The 14,112-nt window shown below is 34.6% G+C and overlaps 1 protein-coding gene across 2 annotated transcripts in view; it reads left to right on the top strand.

Moving 5' to 3' along the window:
• Positions 1-14,112, top strand: part of SCAPER (S-phase cyclin A associated protein in the ER) — a 400,712-nt gene that overhangs the window by 137,197 nt on the left and 249,403 nt on the right. For both annotated transcript variants that reach the window (XM_018066270.1, XM_018066269.1), the window contains exons 18-20: positions 1,282-1,363; positions 2,747-2,899; positions 3,469-3,576. In XM_018066270.1, the coding sequence (XP_017921759.1) occupies positions 1,282-1,363; positions 2,747-2,899; positions 3,469-3,576 (343 nt within the window). The remainder of the gene's footprint in view (positions 1-1,281; positions 1,364-2,746; positions 2,900-3,468; positions 3,577-14,112) is intronic.

The following is a 14,112-nucleotide window of genomic DNA, read 5'->3' as shown; positions in this document are numbered from 1 at the left end:
ACAAAAAATAAATTCAAGCAGTTTTTTTATTCAAGTGCAAAATAGATTGTAAAGCAGTGGAGACACTTGCAACATCAACACATTTATCCCAGAAATTGCTTAACAAATGTACAGTGCAGCAGTGGTTCAAGAAGTTTTGCAATGGAGATTGAGAGCCTGGAAGATGAGGAGTGTAGTGGCAAGCTATCGGAAGTTGACAATGCCCAATTGAGAGACATTGTTGAAGGGGATCCTCTTACAACTACATGAGAAGTTGCTGAAGAATGCAACATTAACCATTCTATGGTCATTTGGCATTTGAAGCAAATTGGAAAGGTGAAAAAGCTCAATAAGTGGGTGCCTTGTGAGGTGACCAAAAGTAAAAAAAAAAAAAAATGTTGTTTTGAAGTGTCTTCTTGTCTTATTCTGCACAACAGCAGGAAACCATTTCTTGATCAAATTGTGACATGCAATGAAAAGGGATTTTATTCGATGATAGGCAACGACCCTCAGTGGTTGGACCGAGAAGAAGTTCCAGAGCACTTCCCAAAGCCAGACGTGCACCAAAAAAGGTCACGGTCACTATTTGGTGGTTTGTTGGTGGTCTGATCCACTCCAGCTTTCTGAATCCCAGTGAAACCATTACATCTGAGCAGTATGCTCAGCACATCGATGAGACGACTGAAAACTGCATGCCTGCAGCTGGCACTGGTCAACAGAAAGGGCCCAGTTCTTCTCCCTCCATGGCGACACCTGACTGCATGTCACACAATCAAAGCTTCAAAAGGTGAACAGATTGGGCAACGAAGTTTAGCCTCATCTACCATATTCCGCTGACCTCTCCTCAACTGACTACCACTTCTTCAAACATCTCAACAACTTTTTGCAGGGTAAACATTTCCACAAACAGAGAATGCAGAAAATGCTCTCCAGGAGTTCATCGAATCCCAAAGCACAGTTTTTTGTACAACAGGAATAAACAAACTTGTTTCTCATTGGCAAAAATGTGTTGATTTTAATGGTTCATATTTTAATTAATAAAGATGGGTTTGAGCCTAGTTATAATTATTTAAAATTGACGGTCCAAAGCCACAATTACTTTTTCATCAACCTAATATTTGTATAACTAACAATGTCTGTTGCTTCCCAAATGTTAAACATGCAATAATATATCCAAGACTTAGTAGGCACTGTGAAAAAATAATTTTATTTTTGTATTTTTTTGTATTATTGTATTTTTTTAACCTCATGAGATTTGTTACTGTAAACATTGAGTTTATAATTTTTACTGTCTTCTTACAGGGACAGGGAAGAACGATTGGCAGCACTCACAGCTGCTCAACAAGAAGCTATGGAAGAGCTACAGAAAAAAATCCAGCTCAAGGTAGGAATATTGTATATTTTACTTTGACATTTTAGAGCTGTCTTAATGTAGCATGGGATTAATATTTTTTCTTTTTAATTGTATAAAAATTGGATTAATTTGTGTTACTAATTTTTGGAGTTATGTGGTTTGTCTATGATCATTTCCAACTCAGCTATCTGAAAACAAATTATTTTAACAACATAAAGCCATTGAGGGAAAAAATTTAAAGAATTTTAGCATTTCTTGGTTTTATTAAGTAATTTGTTAATGACTTGAGGACATTACTATTAAACTTTTAATATTTATAGACCTCTAATAATTTAGAAATGAATTAAAGTATTATTTCAGTGCTTATGAATTGCATAATTATAGCTTGGGAGATGATGATAAGCTGATATTTTCTAGAAAGTCTTTGCCATTGGTAGTTTCTATTAGTGTGACTATTTTACAATTATGTCATAATTATTTACATGTTGGGGTTTCACAAGGGTAGTAAATTCCATAGAGTAGAGGATCCTATATTACTGTTTGTTAAATCTAACGCAGCAAATACTTACTGAATCTGGTGGTAGGCATAGGGATACAGAGATGAGTAAGGCAGGGTTCTAAGGTTTAAGAAACTCATAATCTAGTGTGAGATTCAGATGCTAAGCAGATAATTTCTATATGGAAAAAGATAATCATGGAGTGTCATGAAAATACAGAGGAGGAAACACATAAGTTAACATGAAGGGTTTCAGAAGTTAGGAAAACAATTTTAGAGGAAATTTCTAAGCTGAATCTTGAAAGAAAGATGAGTTGAATAGATAAGATGGGTGGGATGGTACCCAGCCATATAAAATCATACGAGCATGAAGTCAAAAGTCTGAAATAGTATTTTGGGGTTTTTTTTGTTTGTTTGTTTTCTGGGAAGTTGTTGGAGATGATGTGGGTAGAGGTCTGTGTCACGATGGGCCTTTTCTGCTGAGGATAAGCTTGATCTTTATGGTGGGGAAACATTTCCCATAGTATGTTCCACGAAGTGCTTCTCATGTATGTTATGGTCAAAAAGATGTGTAAAATGTTGCTCAGTATAAGCTAGGTTTATTACATCAGTGCAGAGTGACAAGCCTAGAGCCAGTAAGTAGCTTTAACTTACTATTTTCCGAAGTTATTTGACCACAGAAACTCTTCTGCAAAATGCTTATTAATAACCCAGAGTATAATTCCATGGAGTACCCTTTAGAAAATGTTACTATGCATGTAGGGGATGATAAAGGGCTTTATAATTCTTATCATCAGCGTCCAATATTGAATTAAGACGTTCTATTATTTTAGAAAGTTTAATGGAAATATTGCTTTTTCAAGTTCTCAGTGTAATGAATAAATTTCTATATTTTTACACTTTAATTTTATTTATAGCATGATGAAAGCATTAGAAGACACATGGAACAGATTGAACAAAGAAAAGAAAAAGCTGCCGAGTTAAGCAGTGGACGACATGCGAATACCGATTATGCCCCCAAATTAACCCCTTATGAAAGAAAGAAGCAGTGTTCTCTCTGCAATGTCCTGGTAGGTTGTCAGTATCAGTGTTGTGATGAGACGTTACAATTTATTACTAAAGTTTGTTAAACTATGGATATGTATTCTCCAGTCTTAAAAGTCATACAAGGCATGTGCTGAGTACCATGAATTTCTTTAATGATTTTTATGCAATGTAAGTATAGATAGTACAGAAACAGTATTTGCTTTTAGGAGTAGCAATGCAAAGGACCAAAGCATGCAGTTGCTGCTCAAATGGATATTTACCTAATGATACTAATGATATTTTAGCCTAATGATACCTAGGTCAATATTTTGGGATATTAGGACCACAAAAGTAAAGCAACATTTTTCAGTGCTGAGACTTTATACTTAGAAGAAATGATACCCTGTTAAGGTTGGCTTTGAAGACAAGCCTTTTTTATCATCTGTCTTCTAGAGGAGTCTTAGAATTGTATTCTAAAGAAAACATTTTTAAGACTAATTTATAAATTGTAGAGTGATTGCAAGTTGTGTATAACATACTGGATAGAACATATAATATTTTAAATAAAATATCATTAAATGTTCACTACATTGCTTTTATATTATGCTTTTAGATCTCTTCAGAGGTGTATCTTTTTAGTCACATTAAAGGAAAAAAACACCAGCAAGCTGTGAGAGAAAATAGCAGCATCCAAGGGCGTGAACTTTCAGATGAAGAAGTGGTAAGCTTTACTTTGGTTCATTTACATGTATTTATTGAGTACCTTCTATATTCTCTTCTACTATGAAGAAATCCATGTTCATATGTATCTCTGTGATTATCTAAAGCTATATTTAGTAACTACTACAATATAATATGGGCTTCCCTGGTAGCTCAGTGGTGAATCTGCCTGCCAATGCAGGAGATGTGGGTTTGATACCTGAGTTGGGAAGATTCCCTAGAGGCAGAAATGGCAACCCTTTCCAGTATTCTTGCCTGGAAAATCCCATGGACAGAAGGAACCTCGTGGGCTTTAGTCCATGGGGTCACAAAGGAGTTGTACATGACTTAGCGACTAAACAACAATATAGTATACCAATATCTTTATTTTAGTGTATATATATTAATAAGAAACATAGAAATAAGAATTTAATGCTGTCTATATAATTTCAGTGCATAAACGGGTTTATGGATATATACACTACCATGTGTGAAATAGATAGCTTAGTGGGAACCTGCCATATAGCACTGGAAGCTCAACTTGGTGCTCTGTGATGACCGAGAGGGGTGGGGTGGGGGTCAGGTGGGACAGAGGTTCATGAGGGAGGGGGTGTGTGTATATATATAGTTGATTCACTTCGTTGTACAGCGGAAAATAACACAACATTGTAAAAAAATTGTACTCCAAGAAAAAAAGAAAAAGGTTAATAAAAGGTTTATGATATTTTGATATTTTAATAATTTAAGAGTTGTTCAGTGATACTCTATGTTTCTTAGAAAATAGCTAACAATATAAAAATCATAGAAATTGATAATTTTGTATCAATACAGTACGTAGGGATTTTTGGAAATGCATTATTTATCTACCTATAATTACTGTTAACATGGAATTTAGATTTATAGAAGTATTTTTATAAATGTTTTAATTCGACTGTTATTGAGATATGGCTGATACTGCTAATCTCTTAATTTGTTGGTTCTGTATGTACTAAGCAAATTTCTAAAGGTACCCAAAGATGAGAAATTCATGTTTTTCAGGCATCCCATAAGATATCCAGGAAAGGTTATTACGGTTCTGTGAGGGCAGTACTTGTGTGTAGGTGCTTAACTTAAAAAGTGAAAATATGTGTTTAACTTTTTTGTTTTAATTATGGTATATATTAATAGAACACACAGATTTAAAGTACATGACTCAATGAATTTTTACATTTGTTCCACTCATGTCAGCACATAAATTGTTTCTTGAATCCTGGAAGGCTCCTTCATCCCCTGTCCCAGTTGTGCCCCACCCCCCAAAGGTTAACTAGTCTCTGACTACCCTCAGATAGTCTTACACTGTTCTTGAATTTCCTATAAATGATGTCATACAGTATATACCTTTTGTGCTTGGGCTTCTTTAACTTATCCTTAAGTCTGTGAGATTGATCCCTAATGTTTATGTGAAGCTATAGCTCATTTTCTTTCTTAGCTGTTTGTCAGTGCCTTCCAGACAAAGACCTTCAGGAGCATGTCTGCAGTTGAGCAGAACTGGGCTTATTGATTTGTTACAAAAAGAAAAAGTGCACACTATGGGAAGTTGTAGAGTTTCTCAATAAGGTGTTGGAGCAGACTTATTCTAGGAATTGGGTTTTTGCTTAGGTGATTTGGATAGGGGAGAGTATTCAAAGACATGAGACTTTGCTCTGGATTGGATACTGTCAGGAAGTAGGGGTAATTTTTGAAATTTTTTAAAAAATATATTTATTTATTTGGCTGTGTCTGGGTCTCAGTTGTGGCAGGCTGGATCTTCCTATTGGCTCATGGAATCCTTTGCTGTTGTGCACGGGCTTCTCTCTAGTGGCGGCACGTGGGCTCTAGAGCCCACAGACTCAGTAGTTGCAGCGTGCAGGCTCTCTAGGTGTGGTACATGGGCTGAGTAGCTGTGGCACGGGCCTAGGTGGTCCCCAGCAGTTCCCAACGGACCAGGGACTGAAGCCATTGTCCCTGGCATTGGAAGTTGGACTCTTCAACGTTTGGACTGCCAGGAGTCCCTTTTGGTTGGTTCTTAATAGATCTTACCTAGGTAGGAGGAACCGGAAAAGGCAATGGCGACCCACTCCAGTACTCTTGCCTGGAAAATCCCATGGACGGAGGAGCCTGATAGGCTGCAGTCCATGGGGTCACAAAGAGTTGGGCACGACTGAGTAACTTCACTTTCACTTTTCACTTTCATGCATTGGAGAAGGAAATGGCAACCCACTCCAGTGTTCTTGCCTGGAGAATCCCAGGGACGGTGGAGCCTGGTGGGCTGCCGTCTCTGGGGTCACACAGAGTCGGACATGACCAAAGTGACTTAGCAGCAACAGGTAGGAGGAACAGAGCTGCTGTTTTCTAAGTTTCTGATATGACCAATGTTTGAGGAGAAATTACACCCGGTTAATTTGACTCACTCCTTCTAAGGATTTTTGCCCCTTGAGTTCCAACTGTTTTGACAGCTCTAAACCAAATTCTGTCTCCTCAGCTCAGTACGACTGCCACTTTCAGCTTTCACTGTTCTCTCATGCCAAAAATTGGCATAAACACTTAGGGCAAAATCCAGAGTGAATGTGGAGCTCACCTCCTGTGCTTCCCTCCTGTTTAGGGATCATGGTCTCAAGTTCTGGCTGTGTCAGCTGTTTTTAATGCCTTCAGGTAGATCTTTTGTATATTATTTGCAGCTTTTGGAGTTCACTGTGCCAGTTCACTGTGGCTGAAATTGGAAGTCTTTAAATGTTTAATTTTTGTATATCCTTTGTTTGACATAATGCTTGTTGCATAGTAAGGCATTTAAGAAAAACTTACTGAAATAAGTTGAACTGTAAGGTTATACAGAATGGCTTTAAGTACCAAATAATAAAGGTGGAATAAAAAATGGAACTAATCATCTATTTAGTTTACTGAAAATAATTTTTTACCTTTTACTCAGAGTGGGTATTTTAAGTATTATGGGACTGTTTTTTTTACTTGAATCATTCATGTGGTTGTCCCCATTCTCTACTTAACTTTGCTGTTTATAACTAGAGTCATGTGAATGTGTGTTCCACTTTTTAAAAACCCTAAATTGTATCGTTAATTAAATTTGTTCTTGGCTCTGCTGGGTCTTCTTTGCGGCGTGGGCTCCCCTTTGTTGCAGTGTGCGGCCTTCTCGTTGCAGTGGCTTCTCCTGTTGCAGCTTCTGGACTGGAGAGCACAGGCTCATCAGCAGTGGTGCACGGGCTAAGCTGCTCCACGCCATGTGAGATCTTCCCGGGCGATGGATCGAATCCACATCCCCTGCATTGGCAGGTGGATTCTTCAACACTGAGCCACCAGGGAAGCCCCATTAATTAGAATTTAATTAGTCTCTTTAAAGAAAATCTTTCACTTATAAAAATTATTTGTAACTAAGTTCTCTTAATAAAAAAGCTAAATATTCTATTTAATTTACCAAAAAATTCTAAAATTTTGTGCAGCACTGCAACTGTGTAACCTGAAATCTAAATTTTATGTGTTTTTATCTCATTGAGAAAAATAGAGAAGGAAGGGATATTTAATTCACGCATTTACTTTGGAAGAAAAATATATAGTATTATATAACTTTTGTAGCTACTAAAGCATAGTTTGATGTTTAGCTGTTGTGGTTTGAGGTTTGATTGAAATATTCATTTTGTGTACTGTTTCAGTTTAGAAGTATTACATTTTCTTTTAAGTTTCACTTCATTCATGTAGTTATTTTTGGTAATAGCCCCTTTTTCCTCAAACCAAGTGTGCATATGAGTTACATGATATATAAAGGGCATTTTATACTTACTCATACACACATTTCATTTTTAATCAGTGAGGGTAACTATAGTAAACATACTTGTCCTACTTAAAGTTATTACTTGTCATCTGTGATGTCTTTATATTATATACACCTTATCTGTGACCCTTCTTCTTTGACATATAAGATTTTATTTATACCACCTCTGACCTAATAAAATTGGACCTTTGACCTTATGCACTTGACATATCAGATAACTTACTCTTGATCTCTGACACATTTTGTTTTAAGCCTGTTAAACATAATAGGTAGCTGCCCAGCAAGAAAGGCTTAATGTTTTGGGTTTTTATTGTAATTTGACCAGGAAATTTTTCTTGTGTTTCTTGAGACTTCACAAAAAAAGCTACTATATGTTCAATTTTTTTTCTCTTTCATCATCTTAGAATCCAAATGTTTAAAGAACATGATTTCTAAAGGACAAAGAAACTGGTGCTAGTTTAAATATATTCCAAAATTTAATTTTTTAATGCAATACTAGAGAAATAGTAAAGTCTTAGTTTTAATAAAACTCTGATTTCTTTTGTAGTCCTGTTTTCACATTCTCTGAAGAAGCTGATAGTGGTTTTCACAGGACTTATATAAAGTACATTTAATTCTGTAAAGAGAGTGAAATTTAAAAGATTTTAAAACTTTTTATAATTTATGTATTTCTGTGTTTGTGAGACTCCTTGGCTTTAAAAGCATATAAATTACACTTGTTTGTCAACTCGTGTATTCACATATAGAGACAATGATAGTTTATTTTCATTTAATTAATGGAAAATATGAAAAGAACTTTTATGAAGGATCTTAATTATAATTTATTGGATGTTTGCAATCAAGTGTGATTTTACTGTTCCTAAATTGGTATTTCTGCTTGGAGAACTATACTAGATAGGTGATTGAATGAACATTTTAGGTAGTGAAAATAGAAAGATATCATTGTATTTAATGGATTGTAAGCCAGTCTCTTTGGCTCCAATGTGCCCATGATTGATGTGGAAGATGTAGTAGATGTCTCCCAGAATTGATGGCAGTCTGAGAAATAATAGTAAATACTTGTGTTTCTACAAAGCACAAGTATTTGCTATTACCTCTTTTTATAATCATGTTTAGGAAAACATCTGCCCTTCAACAGCAAATCAAGTCAAATTTTAAAACCTACAACTCATTTAGAAAGGACCTTCATTTTCCCCCTATACCTCAATAAGTACAATTATGTTTGAGAAACGATGTAAAAAGCATCTACTGTTTCTTATAGGACATAGTTTCCATTGCTTTCCTTTTCTCTTTAATAGGATGGGACATTTTTTTAGTTGTTTATGTATATAATTCACACATACAAACGGCTGATTGTTAATGTGTGTATTTCTTCTAACTTTTAGAATTCTTATGGTAGTAAATTCACTTCCATTATACCTGATATGTGCAGGGATTACGTAGCTAGCTATAGCTGATTCAGTCTTCTTCGTTGATTCAAGGAAGAAATTTTAAGTAGACAGTCAATTTATTTAAATCTTAGTTTGATCCAGCAGTTTAAATAGTTTCCCTGGTTAGTACCCAGGCTCTTTTATAACAGTCCTCAGTCCCCATCCTCTAGCTTGTCCCCTTAAAATGGCATCTGTGCATATCAGAGTAAGAGTACGGCTTATGTAACCCCACGTTAGGAGGAAAAGTTGGGGTCTTACTATGTAGTATCTTCTCTTTCCTGATTTCCAGGATGAGTTCCTAGTTAACCTGGTTACTTAGTGTACTCACGGCCACTGATCCTAAAGGGTAGCTAGAGAATTCCTGGTCCTTTCTTTCCGCTTGGACATGGGCGGAGCATGAGCCATTTATTTGTCTCTTGCTCATCAGGCCACCCTTGAGGTTGCTCTGCCTTCATTTCTCTGAGATTTTACCATAGCCTCCATTCTGGCCCATGGCATGCCTACTGGCTTCTACCACCTAAGAACTAAGGGCATTGGGGGAAAGCTTTTATTTTAATCAACACCTAATTAGGTTCTTTATCTGAAATTCTGTGGCCAGTGTTTTGGTTCCAAAGTAGTTATTCATAGAGGAGCAGGGAATGCCTATCTATCTCTGATCAAAGTTACTGCATTTTAGTAATAATGATTCTGTCAACTTGGCTTCTCTTGCATTTGGCAGAGTAGGCACATCTGCAGTATCAGGAAAATCACAAAGCTATAAAACAGAATTTTCACAGTCCTGTAATTTAGTTCTCTCTCTCAAAAAAAAAAAATTTTTTTTAAGTTATGAAGTATTTTAGCATCAGAAAGTAATGTAGTAAACCTCATGTTCCTGCTTCCTAGATAATTAGGTAATAGCACCTCTTTTTTTCTTTATATTTGGAAGTATAGGGGAAAACATGAGAGTCAAAGTGTAGTGGTAGTTTCAGGTTCTGGAATAGAGCTTAAATCCTCATGTTCCACAACGAAAAGTCAGGAGCTAATCCTAAAATTGAAAAATGTAGAAATAGCAACACAAAATACATTAGTATAAAAGAAAAAAGATAAACTAATGAGCTAAAATATTTGCCTCTGGATTTGAGAAAGAAATGGGGAGACCAGTAGGAAATTACTTTCTTTGAACTATTGACTGTGTTAATTATGTGTATTGGATAACTTTGATAAAAGGAAAAGGATTTTAAAAAATTAAAGAAGAAATAGAACAACAGAGATGTGTCCATGTTGCTTGGGACACATTTTTCTTCTTTTGGTTCAAGATTAAAATTAGATAAATGAATGCGTCTGCAAGCATAAGAGACCACGATAGTGAAGTTGAGTATTTTGGCAAGTTACATCCTTAGTTCTTTATTCTTTTAAATTGTTGCAATAACTTTTGATGCCATTATAAAAAGGAAAATACTGAATTCCATTTAATGCCACTTTGAGATTTGGTCAGGTAGGTGATGTATTCTTAATTTCAGATTGGCTTTTTAGCTTTTTTGGTATTGTAGAACAAATGAATTAAAGCATGTATTATTGACTTTTGCTAGGGTTTCATCTATTCTAACCATACTATAAGATTTGGGGTACAAAGTAACCTTAGATTTATGCCAGTAACTAGTTCAGTGACTTGGCATTTTATGTTGAATAAAATTAAGACTTAAAAAAAAATTCTGTTTATTTTCTGATTTGGAGGTTGTTTTTTTTTTTAAACAATTTATAAGTTTCATAAATGGCTCTTATCAAGGTAAAGAAGTTCCCTGGTTTTGTAAGATATTAAAAAAATAAGTAGGCATTAATTTTTATTGAAACTTTTTCTTGATCTTTTGGAAAGGTCACATTTTCCTTTAATTTTTTTGATGTGATATATTACGTAATGACTTTTCTGATATTAAGCTTACTTGGTCTTGATTTAAAGATATATAGTTGAATTTGTTTTGCAGATATTTAATTTAGATTTTCCTTTCTCAAGATTATATTAGCTTCATAATGTAAACTGGCTAGTTTTTCCTATTTCTTTTTTTTTTTTTGTACTCCAGGATAGGTTGCATAAAGTAGAAATAATCTTTATTTGAAGTCTTTGTTTACTTTCGACTGGATAGAGATTTTCAGTTTTATAATTATTTTCTCCAAAGAATTGAGTAGATATCATTTGCTGTCTTTTGCTTCTCCTCTTACTGTGGTCAGTTTGTTCTTCATTATTCTTTTTTCAAAATTGTCTTTGTTTTCCCTCTACTTTTCAATTTCTACATATCCTTTACTGTTAACTTGTTAAGAACATCCTGTTTGTGTTTTGATTAAGATTGCATCAAGGTAAGAGTAGACATCTTTTAAATATTCTTTCTAGAAAATTCCCTTATGGTGCAGTGGTTAAAATTTCACTTTCCAATGCAAGGGGCATAGGTTGGATCTCTAGTCATGGAGCTAGAATCCCACATGCCTCACGGCCAAAAAACTAAAAACAGAAACACTATTGTAACAAACTCAATACTTTAAAAAATTCTTTCTTTCCATCCAGCTACATTGTTTGTCTACTCATCTATTATATCTGTATGTATGTATCATTTAATACCTTGGCCACCTGATGCAAAGAACCGACTCATTGGAAAAGACCCTGATGCTGGGAAAGATTGAAGGCAGGAGAAAGGGATGCCAGAGGATGAGATGGTTGGATGGCATCACCAACTTGATGGACATGAGTTTGAGCAAGCTCTGGGAGTTGGTGATGGGGACAAGGAAGCCTAGCGTGCTGCAGTCCATGGGGTCACAGAGTCGGACACGACTGAGAAACTGAACTGAACTGAACTGATCAGTAGGAAAGTACATAGTTTTCTTTATTTAAGCCTTAAGCTTTCCTGCTGGGCTTACTTTGTTTCTAAATAATTACTGAATTTTACAAGTATTTTGAATTTCAGTTCTTCTTTTAAACAAAGATATTTCCAAGGTTGCAAATTAGAGTGGTGGTAATGCCGTCTGTACGAATGCTTGTGTGTATTTAAAAGTGTGAAGTGATTCATGAATTTGACTGTTAGATATTTTGCATAGGGACTATGATGCCAAAGATGAGCACTACTTTTTGTTTTTAATTTCAACTTTTATTTCATTTTGGTCATAGATTATGGCTTATATAGGTTCTACTTTGGGAAATTTATTGATATTCTTTATATCTTCATACATTATAAAATTTTAATAATATTTTTTCCCTTTAGACATATATATATATCAAATTTGTTCATTGTTATGAAAATAGTCCTACTTTTTTAAACCTGTTTTTGTTCTCATTAATACCCTTTTCTCAAAAATGAAGACTGCCAGTATGCTATTATTATTTATTCATGCTTCCTTGTATTCTTAAAGTCAATTTTTGCAATATATGTATACTGGAGTTTACTCTCATGGTCATAATTATTTATACATTTTTCATCTTACTGATCAATTATACCTTTAAAGAATATCAAACATCCCTATTTCTTATTTAATGCTTCCTAGATTATTATTTTTCTTTTTGGTATCATCTTATTATGGCAAACCTAGTTTGGGTTTTTGATATGTCCTTGTGTATTCTTCCTCTTCCCTCCCCTTTATAGTTTTATTTTTGCATCTAGGTCTATTACTATAAAAATATGCTTTTATTTTAGTGGTTTTTGGCTCTATAAAAAAGTACCATGCTGTATGTTATTTCTTTGGACTTAACTCTTTTCTATTCGATATTATAGATTAATACAAATTGGGAATTTCCTGCTGTTTTAAGGCACTTTGAGATATTACTGTTATACCTTAAAATGTACTTATTTTAAGTTTACAGTTCAATAAGTTTTGGCGTATTCATAACCCATGATCAAAATAGTAAACATAATAGTCACCTCAAAAAGTTGCATCATGTGCTATATCTTTCCTGATTTTCCACCTACTTCTGTCAGTTTTTGAGAGAGGGATATGGACTCTTTTATTTTAATTGTTACTTTTTCCATTTCTTTTGACAGTTCAATCGGTTTTTGCTTCATGTAGTTCAAAGCTTTGTTATTAGGTTCATAAATGTTAATCATTGTTATGTCCACTAGATTAATTGACCCCTTTTTATTATCAAGTGACCTTTATTTCTAATAATACTCTTTGCTACCTTGTGTAATATTAGCATAGCCATTCCAGCTTTCTTTCTTATGTAGTGTTAGAGTAGTATACTCTTTTCTATCTTTTTACTGTAACCAAATATTTATATTTTTGCATGCATCCTTTGGTTAAACATTTAAAAGTTAATAGACATAAAGGAAATGTTTATTCTGGTGCTGTTGACTATGATACGAGGATGTCTACTCTCTTAAGCCCTTGTCACCCCAGGCTGTGAAAATCACTCAACTGGGAGGTCTGATGCTATGAACATTGTCTCTGATTTTGTATTGAAAGGGTGATATTATTTGTGTTCGATGGTAATATTGTTACTAGAATATTATTGAAATGATTTCTAAGGATGAGGCTTGATACTATGTATGTGAAACCTTAGAATTCTGCAAAGACATCTTTCATTATAAGCCTTGGTTCAATACAGCTAAACCATTCTCTGCTGTAGTATTGAGCTCAGACCTCTTCCCATCTTCACAGCATAATAAATTAATAAGCTTGTTGAACTCTGGGCTTTTCTTTGAGTCATCTGTTAAACCTCAGATTAGATCAGAAAGGAACATCAGAGTCTGAAAAAGAAGTCTTTACCTCATTTATCATCTCCACCTACCAGAAACTGATGGAGTATTTGTAATTGTCCCTGAGTGGCAGGGGGACAGATGGTGGACTATCATTCTATCACAAGACGGCCTTTTCTCTTTTCCATGGTGTCTGTTTCACAGTATTTCATTAGCTTTATTTTTCTCATCCGTCACTTCGAACAATATAATACATAGATTGTAATAGATAAAAACATAAGTGTATCCTACACCTGTAGAAAGGGACCTGGGAAGAGTTGACTCTTTTGTATTATTAAAATAGCCTATCAAGTTTTATAGGTTTCATTGTTGAATGTGTTTAATTTTTCAAAACGGTGCTGCCACAAAGGGTATTATTTTGATTTTTTTTAAAGGCATTACATTTTAGATTTTCTTAAATTTACTGTTTGACTAAATTTAAAATTGTATTTAAATATAATGGAACTCTAAAACTTTTTTTTAAAGCATTTCTTCAGCACCTGCTTGGGCACTCTGCACGAGTCCAGGTGCCAGGGAAGCAGAGATAAATGTCACTTGAGCCTATCTCTTCATTTTGTGTTATCTCTGATAAATTTCATAGTTTCATAAATCTCTAAACATACTTATTTAAATAT

This window comes from Capra hircus, chromosome 21 (assembly GCF_001704415.2).
Source record: "Capra hircus breed San Clemente chromosome 21, ASM170441v1, whole genome shotgun sequence".
Lineage (NCBI taxonomy): Eukaryota > Metazoa > Chordata > Mammalia > Artiodactyla > Bovidae > Capra > Capra hircus.
This window is presented reverse-complemented; position numbering and strand designations above follow the sequence as displayed.